The sequence below is a fragment of the Populus trichocarpa genome, chromosome 12 (assembly GCF_000002775.5).
Source record: "Populus trichocarpa isolate Nisqually-1 chromosome 12, P.trichocarpa_v4.1, whole genome shotgun sequence".
Lineage (NCBI taxonomy): Eukaryota > Viridiplantae > Streptophyta > Magnoliopsida > Malpighiales > Salicaceae > Populus > Populus trichocarpa.
The window spans coordinates 4,197,913-4,214,486 of record NC_037296.2 but is presented as its reverse complement, the minus strand read 5'-3'; the positions used below and the strand labels follow the sequence as shown (position 1 = coordinate 4,214,486).

The following is a 16,574-nucleotide window of genomic DNA, read 5'->3' as shown; positions in this document are numbered from 1 at the left end:
CCATTTGAGGCACAAAAACAAACATGCACTTATCACCTGTTAAGCAAGCTTCCCAACTCCAGCCAACTCTAAGAAGCTGCTTCCAATATTAGCTATCCTATTCTGCATTATCCCTTCTTGATTGATGAACTGTAACACTTTATTTGCCCTATATTTCTCTTTTTAATTTTATATCAAAATATTCTTTATAAACGTAATTGTCAAAGTATTGGTAATTTATTTAAGACCCGGTAATGCTTTCACCATTAGTAGAAAAGAAAGATTAAATGAAGTTTTGATACATGCACATACTCGGTTGAAAAATGCAATGAAAAAAAAAAAAAACAGAGAAGAAAAGGATATAATGTTATTTGTGCGAGGCTGGGCTTTCATGCCTAGTTCTCACGTAGCTTTGTGAAGTATAGGACCCAAATTTTCGAAATTGAAGCTAGCCCAAGATTTAAGATCCACAATACTAGAGTCATATATTTTCAAAAACCCCTAAATTTGCCTGAAAGCCCTAATTTATTTTGGCTCCAAAATACCCACCATGAAGAGAGCTCTACTGACAAATCTCTCTGTCTGCACTCGAAAGCTCCTTCTATCTCCTCCCAGATTAAACCCTAACCCTAGCCCATCACTTGCTCAACTCACTGTCCCCACTCGTTCTAGACTCAGCAGGTTCTACTCTTCTGAGTCTGACTCATCCTGTGAAGCAATATTTACCCAGACCCAGAAGTCGAATGGCTCCATTGAAGATGCTGATGAGCTCAGCACTCAAGGTAGGGTAAAATTGAAAATGGGTTTTGGTTTTTGTGGAAAAATGCTGGAGAAGGAAAAAAATTTGGACTGTAATTGTATGTGCATGAAAATATCTCCTTGTTTTAGTTTCAAAATATAAAGATTAGACTTTTAGGCTGAATTTTGTTAGCTTTGTAATCTTGTGTTTTTGCATTTTCAGTTCAATTTTCATCGATGATTTTGAAAAAGAATGACTCTTTTGTGTGTTCAATGTTGCAAATTTGTGACCTTTTGAGAATGGAATGCATGGCCATTTGTTTTGGGTTTGTGGATTGAAAGTCATGTTGTCAAAAACTGAAGTGTGAGATTATATGGGTTGCAGAGATAAAAAGGCTGGTGGAGAAGTACTACGAAGGTGAAGATGAGTCACTACCATTGATTTTCGAAGCAATTATAAAGAGGAAGCTGGCAGGGATCCCGGATGAGAAGTTGATAGAACAACTTAATCTAGAATCTCCTACAAATGGTTTTGAGGACAAAGAATTTGATTTTGATTTTGAAGATAAATGGAGTGAAACTGATGAGGATGGTGATGACTTAGATTGATGGTATGTTGATGCTGTTATTGCGAGAATTATAAGTAATGAATGACTAATGTGCCTATTTCAGGGAATCTTGTGGTTGAAAATTTGTAGTTTCTTGTTATGCAATGCCTACAACTGCAGGAGCATAAGAGCATAATCATAGTGATGTAGGAGGTTATAAGGAAAATTATTTTCTTTAATAATTTTTTTTTCTATTTAGTTTAGGAAATTAAATATTATGTTTAATAATTTTGTATTATTTAATTAAGTATAGGAATCTTTATAATTATAATAACTTTATAATTATTTATTAGTTTTTTTTTGTCTTTAAGGTAGACCAAGATTTGGTATAAATATGGTTGTTTAATTTGTATTTCAGCAAACTACTCAGAGAAAATATTTAGTATTAAAATTTTGAATTAGGATTTTTGTGTGGTGATCTTATTTGGTAGAATTTTGTGTTGATTGTGTTTGCTGTTTTTTTTGTCATTTTTGTCATTGGTTGGTATCAAAGTCCAACGATTCCTGGCGTGCATTTTGTGTTGTGTGTTGAAATAATCATGGCTGAATTTTGTATAATAACTTCATAATTATTTATTAGGATCTTTTTTCCTCTTTAAGGTAGACCTCGAACTAGTATAAATATAGTTGTTTAGCTTGTATTTCAGCAGATCACTCAAAGAGAAAATATACAGTATTAAAATTTTGAAATAGGGTTTTTGCGTGGTGATCTTATTTGGTAGAGCATTCTATGTTGCTTGTGTTTGCTGTTTTTCTTATGTCGTTTTTGTCCATGTTGGTATTAAAACCCAATGATTTGTAGTGGTTTGTGTTGTGTGTTGAAATAATCATGGCTGGAAGATGACGCAAAACAAGAAGTGCTTGTGTTGTAGGGATGAGGAGGTTTCCCCTAGGGAAAGGCATTCAAGAACTGGTGATAAAAGATATGTAGAGATAGATTGTAAAATTAACCCATCAATTAGTGGAAGTGATGAACCTGAGGGATCATGTGAAGAGTAATCACAGATCCATGGTCAGCTTTGAAAACTATTTTAGAGGCGAGAGCAGAGGTATACTATACTGATAGGTTCAAATCATGGGATTTCTTATAATGGATTTTGATCTCTGGTTGTTGCTTTTGGTCTTTATTCTGATATTTGGAATTGGACCAATAATGAAGATTTTGGTGATCCTATTTATAATGAGATAGATGTGGATTGATGTTCTCCAATAATTTATGATGTTTATTTTAATGGTGATTATGATAGCATAATAAACAATAAGAGTAATGGGATTGATGATGTCATCAATAATGTTCTTATTGATAAGTTAAAGGTTGAGTCTCAACAAAATAAATAGAATTGTATTTTTTTTATTAGGCATCCAACAGATCTAGACAATGGAGGGTGAGCTTTTTCAACTTGATGACGCTGATGTAGGAGGTTTTAAGGAAAATTATTTTTCCTTGGTTATTTTTATTTATTTTATAAAATTATATATTATGTTTTATAATTTTTTTTTTCTATTTAGTTTAGAAATCTCTATAATAACTATATAATTATTTATTAGGACTTTTTTCTTTTCAAGGATGACCTAGAAGTGGTATAACTATAGTTGTTTAGTTTATATTTTAGTAGACCATTTGAAAAGAAAAATATTCTTTAATAAAATTTTGAATTAGAATTTTTATATGATGATTTTATTCAGTAAAATTCTACGTCAGTTAAGAAGGGTTGTGATGAGTGCAAATGTTCTTCTAATGTTCTTCTTATCCTCGAGGATGTTTTGCTATTTATTTTATATTTTATATTTTGGATATATAATTGAAATGAAAGATTTTGTTCACATGAAAGGCCTAAGGGCAGAGCATATGTGCAAAGTGTTGCTGCAAGCTTTGTTGTTTTGATAACTGAACTCTTTGTTTGAATCTCAGCTGCACTACAGTTCTTTGTTTGAATCTCAGCTGCACTACAGTTCTTGTTTTGTTCACATTAAAGTTTTATTTGTTTTCAATTTTAATTTGTATATATAATTTTTCTCGATTTGGTCCTACTTTATTTTTCCTTTGCTCTTTTGTCAAAATTTATGCCTTTCAATTTTATCATTCAATTCAATTTTATCATTCAATTCAAGTTTATCGTTTTTGTTTTTTCAATAATGATAATAAAAATAATAATTTCAATTTGGTCATTTTTCTTTTAATTTCTTATTGTTTTTGTTATCTATATATGTTGTTGATCCCAACTTGTAGGGATTAATGGATTCAATTGGTGATTTAAGAATGATATGTGTATGGATTCAATTTTATTTGTGAATTTGGCTAGTAATTTTTTTTTAGAAAGTGAATTCTAGGGAAAGTGAATTCCGGGAAAGTATTTTTCGATGTTTGGTAGTGTAATGAAAAATAAGTTGGAAAATACTTTCGAGTTGGAAAATAACTTATTAATGTTTTATTTTGGAATTTTTTCAAGTTTATTAAAATAATGAGGAACAAATTTTACAAATTAAAAAGTTGAATGAGAATGAAATTGAAAACAAATATAATTTCATAAATTATCTCAGATAAAATAAATAATAATCAAAACAATAGAGATCAAATAAAAAATAAAAACTTGAAAGATGAAGAAATTAAAATAATAATAATTAAAATTTTATAAATTATTTTAAATAAAATAAGTAATAAGTAAAAGAATGAGAATCAAATTTAATAGATAAAACTGTTTAGTGGTGTAGTGGAATAACATAGTCTCTCTCCTAAACACCTAAGCTATAGGCCATTGTAATTACTACGCAGAGTCCACAGATTGCTTAAATCCATTAAATTGCTTGGACGAAATCCAAGTGGAAACATTCGAAGATGGGCAAGCTACTTTACGCTAACTTAGAAAATACAATTACTACAACATGGGACAGAAGATGAAAGAAAAAGCTCACGAAGCAAGTGTGCATGACAGGCCAATCAGTGAGCAAAACACGAGTCATTAAGCACAGCAGCATAGAAAAGGTTAGCATGGCATCGTATCTAAAACACCCTTCTGACTTCATTAGCTCACCGCGAGTGATTACGGTCGGTTTTCCACGTCAAAATTAGTGCGCACGCGGGCGTGATTAAACAACCACTACTTTTCTATCGTCTCATTCAAACCATTGAACTTCTTCATTTTCAAGGATTACAATTATCCGCGTTTCGCTGCAGCGGGTCGTAAGTTTTTTTTTTTTTTTTAAAAAAAAAAACTTAAGTTTTCATATATTTTTTATATAAAAAAATTATAAGTTTAAATTAAAAAATGTATCTAAACATCTAATAATTATCTATGTAAATAAATAAATAAATAAATAAAAATTATTAATAATAACTAAAAATATCAAAATATTAAGTGTATGTAAATTAAGGGTTAAATTGAAAAGAAAAAAACTTTAACAAAAGAAAAAATATCAACTAAATGTGGGCTAAATTGAAAAAAATAAAACATAAACTTTGATTGAAGGATAAAGTTGAAAACCAATAAAATTTTAATAAAAGAGCTATGGGTGAAAATGAAAAATAAAAAAAATAAGGGTTGAATTAGAAAAAACAATATATGACAAATTAAAAAAAAAACTTTTATAAATCTAGTTGAAAAGAGAGTATTCTCCACCTCTATTTTATTGGTTTTTTGGCTGTCTTTCTCTTTCTCTTGGATGTTGAAGCTAAACTCGTATAAAGGAGGTGAAAAGAAAATTAACCTTGAAAGAGTTTCATTAGATCTTTGCTTTTGCTAAAAATGTTTGGTATTTATGCAAATAAGCTAGTGATCTTTTGAGTCATAGGTGCTTAGCCATTTAAAGAATCTTTTCTTGAGTTGAGCTGTGAAGTGTTCTTCTCATAAAGAAATCACTTCATCTGTCTTGAAAATTCGGTCTTAACAGGCTACAGTGAGGTCTCTTCTCCTGCCCTTTCTTTGGAGGAATTCTAGAACCCTAATTATTGGATTTGTTGGATCTTGACACAATGAATGGTTCATTCGCGAAAATGAACACATTCAACTCTACTGAAAGGCCATGATTAGATGGTTTCTTCTTCATTAATGAAACATCCATTTAAACTAAAAGCAACTGAAACAGGAAAGTCCTGATACGAAGGCAGAAAAACTAAGCACTCAAAGATACTAACTACAAAGTAACAAAGAAAAACACTTTAAATTGTTTATCATTAGATGAGTTTCGGGGATTAATATAGTGATTTATCACTTTAGCATGCTTTTAAAATCTGTAGATTTTCCTAAAAAATGTATATTTACACCTCCTACATCCATGTACGTACTTGTGCATGTTTATTTACTGCTGTATACATGTGTTCACAAATCAGCACTTTTACCGGATTGAGTTATAACATATAACAAGACTTCATTTCCAACCTATTTAAGAATCCCTTAGGACTAAGGATAAAATAATTGGTTACCTAATTTTCTTATGTCATCTTGTTTGTTGGTGGCTATTCTGTCTAACATAGAGCAACCTACTTCAGACCACTATCTCAGAATATGATCTGGGAGGCGAAGGGGATCTGTTCAAAGCTCCCAAACCAATCATTGAAGAGCCACTTGTGGGCATTGATCCCATATGGCGTCAGCCATTTCACTAAATAATGAGTCCATCCTTCACACTCCAACTTTTATGCCCAAGATATAGATAAGGATTTTATTTATTTCAATGTTTCTTCGTTTTTATAATCTTTAAACTCTATAGAGAAGGATTATAGATGTTAATTAGGCGAGGCAAGGCGCTGTAACACCTTAATTAGCCTCAAGTGATGAATTTCAATGAAGTGATTGCAAAAAGAAATGCCCTGTAATTCTTTTTCTTTTTCTTTTTCTTTTTCTTTTTCTTTGCCCCGATCTCCCAAAAACTTATCATAAAATTCATTTTGTTGCTGCCTTGCTGAGAAAATTCTTAAATATATTAAAATATTTTTTTTTAATAAAATACCATTTCTTTAATTTAAAGCAATAAAAAAATAAAATTTTCGAAAAATTCAGCGACAGAAAAGACAAAGAGACCTATATATAAATATATAATTCATCATAAAAATTATTTAAAATTTTAAAATTATGTACAGCAGTCAGGGTATAATAATTGACTCCTGCTTCTTTTGGCAGCCCATAACTTAAATCTTGTGAAAAGAGGTTTTTGTTTTTTGCCAGTCACTGCAATCAGAACTCTAATCTTTCTAATAGACTGAGAAACTATATAATTTTATTGGTTTTGGGGCCAATTTTCCTCTTAAGTTTTCTTTATAAAATCTAATTTAGCTCTATTAATTTTAAATTTGCTCCTTTTCTTTTCTGGACATTGGCCCTCTATATATATTTTTTAAACTTTTTTTTTGCACCAGTTTCGAATCGTAGTTTTCATATTTATCAAGCCCTTTCTTGCCTGTTTGATCCACTTATCGTGTTTTATTTCAACTATATGCTAGTTTTGTCTCCCGTGCACCCTCGTGTTACCCCTCAACTTTTCCAGCGTGTTCTTTAAGTTCTTACGAGCTGTGTTCTCTCTTTAATTTCTCTCTCATTATATATTATGATATTAATTTTATATACAAAAAGCTTCCGAGTTAAAACATGAAGAATTACATGGCCTATGGTCCATTGAATTGTTGGGTGGAGTCAATCAAACCAGATTTTGTTCTTATATAACTCATTGAAGAACTTTTTTTTCCCATTAAAAATAACGTAGCTTTGGCAAGCTAATTGTAATTTACCCTAACTATTATTAATTTTCTTACATATTGAATTGTTATTTTGAAATAATTTATAATATGTTATACATCATCGTGATAAAATATTTGAATTGTTAGAGGTCAAGTCGTTTGTATTAATTTTAAAGGCATAAAATCATCCAGATTTATTTTTAAAGATATGATGAAGTGCACCGAGGCTCGTGACTCAGCGATTTTGGCAGGGTTTTCCTGTCTCTGCATCCTAGGTTCAAGTCTCAGCGTGCACGTCTGTCACCCCCGCGGTGTCTTACCTGTCTATTGGGCTTATAGGGTGTTCAATGTGTTAGTTAGTGGAGACAAACAATGTCCCACCATATGCAAGTGGGAATACCTAATCTCCCACTTGGCACATGGTGGAGGACACAAACAGTGGGCATAAATCAAGGCATGATTTATGCCCCTTTACTCCCATCTTGTATACATATAAGCTCAGTGAAGAGCTGCGTGTGTGAGTGTAAAAAAACACAGAGAGAACAGAAGAGAAGTGAGAACAGCAGAGAGAGCTTGTGTGAGTGGAGTTGAGTCGAGAAGAGTTTTCTCCTCCTCCTTTGTTTGTATTGTTTCTTTGAGTGATTAATACAAGACAGTAGCTCCGTGGAGTAGGCAAGTTGCCGAACCACGTAAATTTGTGTGTGTTTGAGTTCTGGAATTTCCCAACAACTGGTATCAGAGCTTGTTCTTGACAAAGAGGGTGTTTGATCCAAACTCAAAAATCAAAGTTCTCAAAACGTGTTTTTGAACATACCATCGTATAGAGGACAACCGGACGAATCCACTGTTGAAAACCCGGCGAAGAACCGACGTCCTGCATGCCCACACGCTCCCACACGCGCTGACGTCCAGACTGCCCACGCGCACCAACGCGCCGTACGCGCGCCACGCTCCATCTTCGCCCGGTTTCTGCAAAACGGGTCGGGCTGACCCGCCACGTCAGCAAATCCGTACGGTCAGCGCCCGCGTCAACTGCCACGTCAACTGCCACGTCACCTGACACGTCATCATACTGAGTTTTATTCCGGTGTGTCGCAGAATCTGATATTCTGACACGTGGCTACATCATCACCGTTGAGGGGTTTTGATCCAGTACGACGCAGGATCCAATCAGTTGACACGTGGTTAAATCAGGACCACTCTTGAGTATTGATCCAGTGCGACTCAGGCCATAATCTGCTGACACGTGGCTTCATCAGAACCGTTACTGAGTTTTGATACGGTGTGACGCAGGACCTAATCGGCTGACACGTGGCTTCATCAGAACCGCTACTTAGGTTTTGATCCGGTGCGACGCAGGCGGTACTTTGGCTGACACGCGGCTGCATCTGCACCGTCCGTTAATCCAAAACTTTGATTGCTAAAATCTGAGCCATCCGAAGTCCGATTGGGGTGATCTCAGTGTCATTTCCAAGGTTTTCGGCTGTTCCGGACACATCTGTAAGGTCAGATTTGGGAAATTCGAATTGGAGAAGTAGTAAAAATGGCAGATGAAATAAAAGCAGCTGGAATTGAAAAATTTGATGGAACATATTTTGGATATTGGAAAATGCAAATTGAAGACTATTTATATGGGAAGAAACTTCATGTTCCTCTGTTGGGGAGCAAACCAGAAAATATGCCAGAAGAAGATTGGCAAATTCTTGATAGACAGGTTTTGGGCATTATCCGGCTATCCTTGTCGAGAAGAGTAGCTCACAATGTTACAAAAGAAAGATCCACTGCAAGACTAATGGAAGCTTTGTCTGGGATGTATGAGAAGCCCTCAGCAAATAACAAAGTGCACCTGATGAAGAAGTTGTTCAACTTGAAGATGACAGAAAGCACCTCTGTGACACAACATCTCAACAACTTCAATACCATCACAAATCAATTGTCATCTGTTGAGATTGAGTTTGATGATGAGATCCGTGCACTCATTTTGCTGGCTTCACTTCCAAGCAGTTGGGAAGGTATGAGGACAGCCGTGAGCAACTCAGCTGGAAAATCCAAACTGAAATATGATGACATTCGAGACTTAATTTTAGCTGAAGAAGTGCGAAGGAAAGACTCAGGTGAAAGTTCAAGTTCAGGATCAGCTCTCAACATTAACACTCGAGGGAGGAGACAGGATAGAGGCTTATCCAGAGGTAGATCCAAATCAAGATACAGAAGTAAAAGCAAGTTCGGACCCAGAAAGCAGGTTGAATGTTGGAATTGTGGCAAACCTGGTCATTTCATGAGGAATTGCATAAAACCGAAAAAACCTGAAGCTGACTCTGCAAACGCTACCACAGATGAGGTGCAAGACGCTTTGATTCTTGCTGTACAAAGTCCAATTGATGATTGGATTCTTGATTCTGGTGCTTCATTCCACTGTACACCACATCATGAGATGATGCAAAACTATGTTGCTGGAGATCACGGTGTAGTCTATCTGGCCGATGGACAACCAATGAAGATTGTGGGTATAGGAGATGTGCAAATCAAGACAATGAATGGATCTACATGGATCTTGCAAAATGTAAGGCATGTTCCTGGACTAAAGAAGAAGTTGATCTCAGTCGGACAACTTGATGATAGTGGTCATTCAATTCTTTTTTCTGGAGGTATGTGGAAGGTATCAAAGGGAGCAATGGTTTTGGCTCGTGGAAAGAAAACCGGCACCCTGTATATGACCACAAGATTTGAAGACATTATTGCCTCTACTGAATCAGAAAATCAAGCACATCTATGGCACTGTAGACTCGGCCATATGAGTCAAAAGAGGATGAAGATACTTCAATCAAAGGGAAAGCTGCCAGAGCTCAAAAATGTTGATCTAGACATTTGTGAAAGTTGTGTTCTTGGAAAACAGAAGAAGCTCAGTTTCTTAAAGGTTGGCAGGACCTTAAGACCAAGAAAGCTAGAACTGGTACACACAGATTTATGGGGACCGTCTCCAGTAGCATCTCTTGGAGGTTCTCGGTATTACGTCACATTCATTGACGATTACAGCAGAAAGGTATGGGTCTACTTTCTGAAAAATAAATCTGATGTGTTTGAAACATTCAAGAAGTGGAAAGCTATGGTTGAAACTGAATCAGGCCTGAAGTTGAAATGTTTGAGATCCGATAACGGAGGAGAATACATTGATAGAGGTTTCAAAGAGTATTGTGCTGTTAATGGTATCAGAATGGAAAAGACCGTTCCAGGCACACCGCAACAGAATGGCATTGCTGAACGAATGAACCGGACCATCAATGAACGAGCTAGAAGCATGAGGTTGCATTCAGGGCTACCTCAAACATTCTGGGCTGATGCAGTTCATACTGCAGTTTACTTGATCAACCGTGGACCATCAGTTCCTTTGGAGTTCAGATTGCCCGAGGAAGTATGGAGAGGAAAAGAGGTACAACTCTCTCATTTAAAGGTCTTTGGGTGTGTTTCCTATGTGCATATAGATTCTGATGCTCGCAACAAGCTAGAAGCCAAATCCAAGAAATGTTTCTTCATTGGTTATGGAGATGAAGAATTTGGATTTCAGTTCTGGGATGATCAGAACAGAAAGATTATCAGAAGCAGGAACGTGATCTTCAATGAGAAAGTTTTGTACAAAGACAGATCAAGTGCAGAAACAGATATGACTGATTCAGATACAAGTCCACAAAGATCTGAATTCATAAGATTAGAAGGCCTTCTCGATGTTACTGAGCAGAACAACAATCAAGAGCCTTTACAAGAAGACTCAAGCATATCTGTACCCGCTACTACACAAGAAGAAGCGGAGCAAATTGAACCAGCTGTTCGCAGGTCTTCGAGGACGATAAAGCCCCCGCAACGGTTCACACTTTTACTGAATTACATTTTGTTGACAGATGGTGGTGAACCGCTAACTTATGAAGAATCCTTACAAGATGGAAACTCAAGCAAGTGGGAGTTAGCCATGAAGGATGAGATGAGTTCGTTGCTGAAGAACAAGACTTGGGAGCTAACCACACTGCCTGAAGGAAAGAAGGCTTTACAAAACAAGTGGGTTTACAGAGTGAAAACTGAGCATGACGGAAGTAAACGGTTCAAGGCAAGACTTGTTGTCAAAGGGTTTCAACAAAAGAAAGGCATTGACTACTCTGAGATATTTTCTCCAGTTGTGAAGCTCACAACAATCAGAGTTGTTCTGGGGATAGTAGCTGCATAAAATTTACATCTTGAACAGTTAGATGTAAAAACAACATTCCTTCATGGTGACTTGGAGGAAGATATTTACATGCAACAGCCAGAGGGGTTTGCAATGCAAGGAAAGGAGCATCAAGTCTGCAAGCTACAGAAAAGCCTATACGGTTTGAAGCAAGCTCCAAGACAGTGGTACAAGAAGTTTGACAACTTCATGTGCAGTTCCGGGTATACAAGATGCCAAGCTGATCATTGTTGCTATGTCAAACATTTTGACAACTCCTACATCATTCTACTATTATATGTAGATGATATGTTGATTGCAGGATCCAGCATTGAGGAGATTGATAAGCTGAAACAGCAGTTGTCAAAACAGTTTGAAATGAAGGATCTGGGAGCTGCTAAACAAATACTTGGCATGAGAATCTTCAGAGATAAAGACAAAGGCGTACTAAAGCTTTCACAAACAGAGTATGTCAAGAAGGTTCTCAGCAGGTTTAGTATGGATAATACTAAACCAGTAAGTACACCACTGGGGAATCATTTCAAGCTCAGCAAAGATCAGTCACCAAAAACTGAGCTAGAAAGTGGATACATGGATAAGATTCCATACGCCTCAGCTATCGGCTCTTTGATGTATGTTATGGTCTGTACCAGACCAGACATTGCCCATGCAGTGGGAGTTGTAAGCCGATATATGAGCAATCCTAGAAAGCAGCATTGGGAGGCGGTCAAATGGATCATGAGGTACTTAAAAGGTTCATCGGAAACTTGTCTTAGTTTCACAGCTGGTGGTTTGAAACTTGAAGGTTTTGTAGATGCTGATCTAGCAGGAGATGTTGATAGCAGAAAGAGCACTACAGGATATGTTTATACTCTAGGAGGTACTGCTGTTTCCTGGAGTTCTACCTTGCAAAAGATCGTTGCTCTTTTAACAACAGAAGCTGAATATGTTGCAGTCTCAGAATCTGCAAAAGAGATAGTATGGTTGCAGAGTTTCCTGAAGGAATTGGGCAAGTTGAATGGAAAAGGTACTTTGTATAGCGACAGTCAGAGTGCAATCTTCCTTGCCAAGAATCCAGCTTTTCACTCCAGGACGAAGCATATTCAGATCAAATATCACTTCATCCGACAATTGCTAGACGATGAACAACTGATGCTAGAAAAGGTCTGTGGAAGCAAGAATCCAGCTGACATGTTAACCAAAGGAGTTACACTTGATAAACTGAAGTTGTGTAAAACTTCAGTTGGTCTTCAAGGATAAATGATGATTTCATTGTTTGTCTCCAAGTGGGAGATTGTTAATTAGTGGAGACAAACAATGTCCCACCATATGCAAGTGGGAATACCTAATCTCCCACTTGGCACATGGTGGAGGACACAAACGGTGGGCATAAATCAAGGCATGATTTATGCCCCTTTACTCCCATCTTGTATACATATAAGCTCAGTGAAGAGCTGCGTGTGTGAGTGTAAAAAAACACAGAGAGAACAGAAGAGAAGTGAGAACAGCAGAGAGAGCTTGTGTGAGTGGAGTTGAGTCGAGAAGAGTTTTCTCCTCCTCCTTTGTTTGTATTGTTTCTTTGAGTGATTAATACAAGACAGTAGCTCCGTGGAGTAGGCAAGTTGCCGAACCACGTAAATTTGTGTGTGTTTGAGTTCTGGAATTTCCCAACACAATGGATCCAGGAATTAATCGTGGTGCACGTAAGCTGACCCGGACACCCCGGATTATATATATAAAAAAAAGATATGATAAAGTTGAAATTAATACCCCTCTAAAAAATTAGGAGGACAAGTTTCAATAAGATTATTCATGGTGCTATCATTAAGCTGGTGTAGTTAAAATCTATTTTAGCTTCATTAATTTTAAACAGCATGATAATTGCATCGTTAACATCCAAATTAAATCAACAAACCAACACCAATTAGGGAAAGAAATATTTATTAATGATCATTAATTTGCGTACAAATTAAAGGATTCGTTATATCAACTCTACTTGCCACACTCTTTATTTCCACTTCCATCATGAACATGATCATCCCTGAAATTTGTATGTAAACTAAAGAGAAAAAACATGGTCAGTCTAAATCCAGAGAGCTCACAAGATCGTCAGAAATTAAAAGAAAAATAATAATTATAAAGCAAAACTCAAATATAGTCTATATTAATAAGAGGTATAAGAAGGGAGGGAGAATATTTCTACGTGGTAAAAACATAGCCATTTAACATGATTTAACGACAAATCACAAGATTTGAAAGAAAAAGAATTATCAAAAAGTAAAAAAAAAATGTCCTTTTCCCCTTGAAAAACGTACCGTGGGCAATGTACATGAAACACGCATCACTTAGGAGGTTTGCATTGGCCTGGTCCGGGCAGGTGACTGCAAGGATTAGGTCCTGATGGCTGAACGGGACGGTTACTTTGTGGAGAATACATGCTGCTTGCTCGGAATTTTGGTTGCTTGGTTGCAATCACAAGAGTAACACCGGCAGCAAGGATCAGAAACAAAAGTATACGAAAGAGAGGTCTCATGAAGATACTCATCATGGTTTTGACTATAACTTTCAGAGAAGGCTATGAAATACACCGAGAGAGAGGGCAAGGGTTTTATATTCATGGATTTCCAATTCTGCAAAGGAATTTTGTGTCGAAATCATATGAGCTGTTTCTTAATTAATCCCACTAAAACTGTTCTGGGAATAAAAGCAAGTAAGAGCTAAGAACAAAATCGGGTTTGATTGTGGCCACCCACTAATCAATGGACCATAGACCATGTAATTCTTCATGTTTTAACTCGGAATTTTTTTGTATATAAAATTAATATCACTCTATTCACTGATGATAGGCATAATAATGAGAGAGTAATTAAAGAGAAAACAATTCTAGTAAGAACTTAAACAAAACGCAGACAAAATTAAAAAGAAAACGTTTCTTTTTATTATTTAACAATTTTTTTTATTTTTTATTTAATTATATGATAATAGAAATAAATATTTTTAAATTTAAATAGCAATCAAATATCTTAATATTTCTTTAAAATTGTGATTTCAACTTGATTTAGTTGATTTGACGAGTTCAAAACACTGTTATTAAACCCGGCCCGGCCTGGCGGGTCGACCCGGTGGCTGGACCGGTCAGGGTTTAATAAAAGACCGGCTGTGGCAACAGCCCGGCCAAACCCGGTCGACCCGGAACCCGGGTGACCCGGGCGAACCCGGACGAGACCCGTTTTTTTTTTGTTTTTTTTTTTTTCAAATGTGGGATTTGAAACCCATTAGTATATATACTCTATGTTCCCAAGAAAAAAACCATGTTTTTTCAATATGGGATAAAAACCTTTTGGTTTAAATACTTCAACTTAAAAGGATAACATAGTATCTTTTCAATGTGTGATTTGAAGCCCTTTCATATATATACACTATGTTCCCATGAAAAAAACCATGTTTTTTCAATGTGGGATAAAAAACCTTTTGGTTTAAATACTTTCAACTTAAAAGGATAACATGGTATCTTTTCAATGTGGGATTTGAAGCCCTTTCATATATATACTCTATGTTCCCATGAAAAAAACCATGTTTTTTCAATGTGGGATTTGAAACCCATTAGTATATATACTCTATGTTCCCAAGAAAAAAACCATGTTTTTTCAATATGGGATAAAAACCTTTTGGTTTAAATACTTCAACTTAAAATGATAATATATTATCTTTTCAATGTGGGATTTGAAACCCTTTCATATATATACACTATGTTCCCATGAAAAAAACCATGTTTTTTCAATGTGGGATAAAAAACCTTTTGGTTAAATACTTCAACTTAAAAGGATAACATGGTATCTTTTCAATGTGGGATTTGAAGCCCTTTCATATATATATACTCTATGTTCCCATGAAAAAAACCATGTTTTTTCAATGTGGGATTTGAAACCCATTAGTATATATACTCTATGTTCCCAAGAAAAAAATCATGTTTTTTCAATGTGGGATAAAAAACCTTTTGGTTTAAATACTTCAACTTAAAATGATAATATATTATCTTTTCAATGTGGGATTTGAAACCCTTTCATATATATACTCTATGTTCCCATGAAAAGTTATGTTTTTTCAATGTGGGATTTGAAACCCATTAGTATATATACTCTATGTTTCCAAGAAAAAAGTTATGTTTTTTCAATGTGGGATAAAAAACTTTTTTAGTTTAAATACTTTAACTTAAAAGCTTAACATAATATCTTTTTAATGTGGGATAATTTTTTTTTAAAATATTCTTTTAAACTTCATAATATGTATAATCTATATTTACATGGATTTTTTCATATGAAATATTAAAACTTTAATTTTTTTTTAAATTTTTCCGGGTTAATCCGGGTTGACCCATGAAACCCGGGACCCGGCCCCTTGGCCGGGTCAACCCCCGGGCCGGGTTTAATAACTATGGTTCAAAAACAACCAGAATAACCTTTCATGGTTTTACTCCAAGAAATTTTTAAGAAATTATTTTGAGATGACATAGATTGACCCGATTTTCACAGTTTAACTTACTAAATTTACGAGTTAAATCACAAACCTCATTAAATTTAACAACTTTATTTTTAAACTATTTTTATTTAATAATATAATATTAAAAATAAATCATTGCAAAATTAAATTTCAATCATAACATAATATAGAAAGCAAACTTGTCCATCGTTGATCCCTTATTATTCTCAGTGTGTTAAAAGGGCAAACATGTCAATCGTTAACCTCTAAGATCTTCAATCAAAATTCGTTTGCATCTCCATAGGTAAAGCTTAGGAAAATCTGTTCAGGACAGACCAAACCATTTCGGGGAAAGAATTATCCATGGCATCATGAGTAGGTGTTTTTTTTTTATTATTATTAATATGAATATCTGGATCAGTTTACATGCATCTCGATTAATTCCACAAGATCTGAAGTTAACGACTGTATAAGCTTTCAGTGGCTCTGAGGAGACTCGAACTCGTGACTAGTAAGGAGCAAATTCAAGATCTGACCAGTTGAGCTACCCCTCAGGGTTAGGTGTGCTCTCTTACTGGGCCGAGAAGTAAGATTATCTTTACTCATTGAAGACTTGGAGTTTTGAAGCATGAAAAATCACCATGAAAAAAATATTGCTTTAAAAAAATAAGAAGCGCAAAATGTCTCGAATATATAGATATTAAAACCGATTCAAAGAGTTCATTTAAGAAACTCGCCACTTTGTGAGATGGTTATGAATTTTATATTCTCTCTTCTTTTTATATTTATTTTTTTAAAAGAAAATAATATAAATCATATCTCAATACATCATTTAACAATTTAAGCTTTTGGGTGAAATATTTATTTAACAAGGTATAAGAGTTTTATTGACCAAGTGAATACA

General features: G+C 35.0%; 1 protein-coding gene and 1 long non-coding RNA gene across 4 annotated transcripts; one reads left to right on the top strand and one right to left on the bottom strand.

The window, feature by feature from the left end:
* Window positions 1-432: 432 nt before the first annotated feature.
* Window positions 433-2,617, top strand: LOC7486720 (uncharacterized). 3 transcript variants are annotated; one of them, XM_024582220.2, is made up of 3 exons: window positions 433-761; window positions 1,103-1,328; window positions 2,198-2,617. In XM_024582220.2, exons 1-2 carry the CDS (start codon window positions 530-532, stop codon window positions 1,324-1,326), a joined length of 456 nt encoding a protein of 151 aa, XP_024437988.1. In that variant the 5' UTR covers window positions 433-529; the 3' UTR covers window positions 1,327-1,328; window positions 2,198-2,617. The 3 variants fall into 3 exon arrangements, with proteins under 3 accessions (XP_024437988.1, XP_024437989.1, XP_002318515.1); XM_024582221.2 differs by having other exon boundaries at window positions 2,166-2,617; XM_002318479.4 differs by lacking the exon at window positions 2,198-2,617 and having other exon boundaries at window positions 443-761; window positions 1,103-1,621.
* Window positions 2,618-13,099: 10,482 nt separating this feature from the next.
* LOC112323500 (uncharacterized) lies at window positions 13,100-13,783 on the bottom strand. The gene is made up of 2 exons (XR_002976934.2): window positions 13,507-13,783; window positions 13,100-13,250 (listed from the first exon to the last, which is right to left on the bottom strand). It is a non-coding gene; the product is annotated as an uncharacterized LOC112323500 (long non-coding RNA).
* Window positions 13,784-16,574: the final 2,791 nt, after the last annotated feature.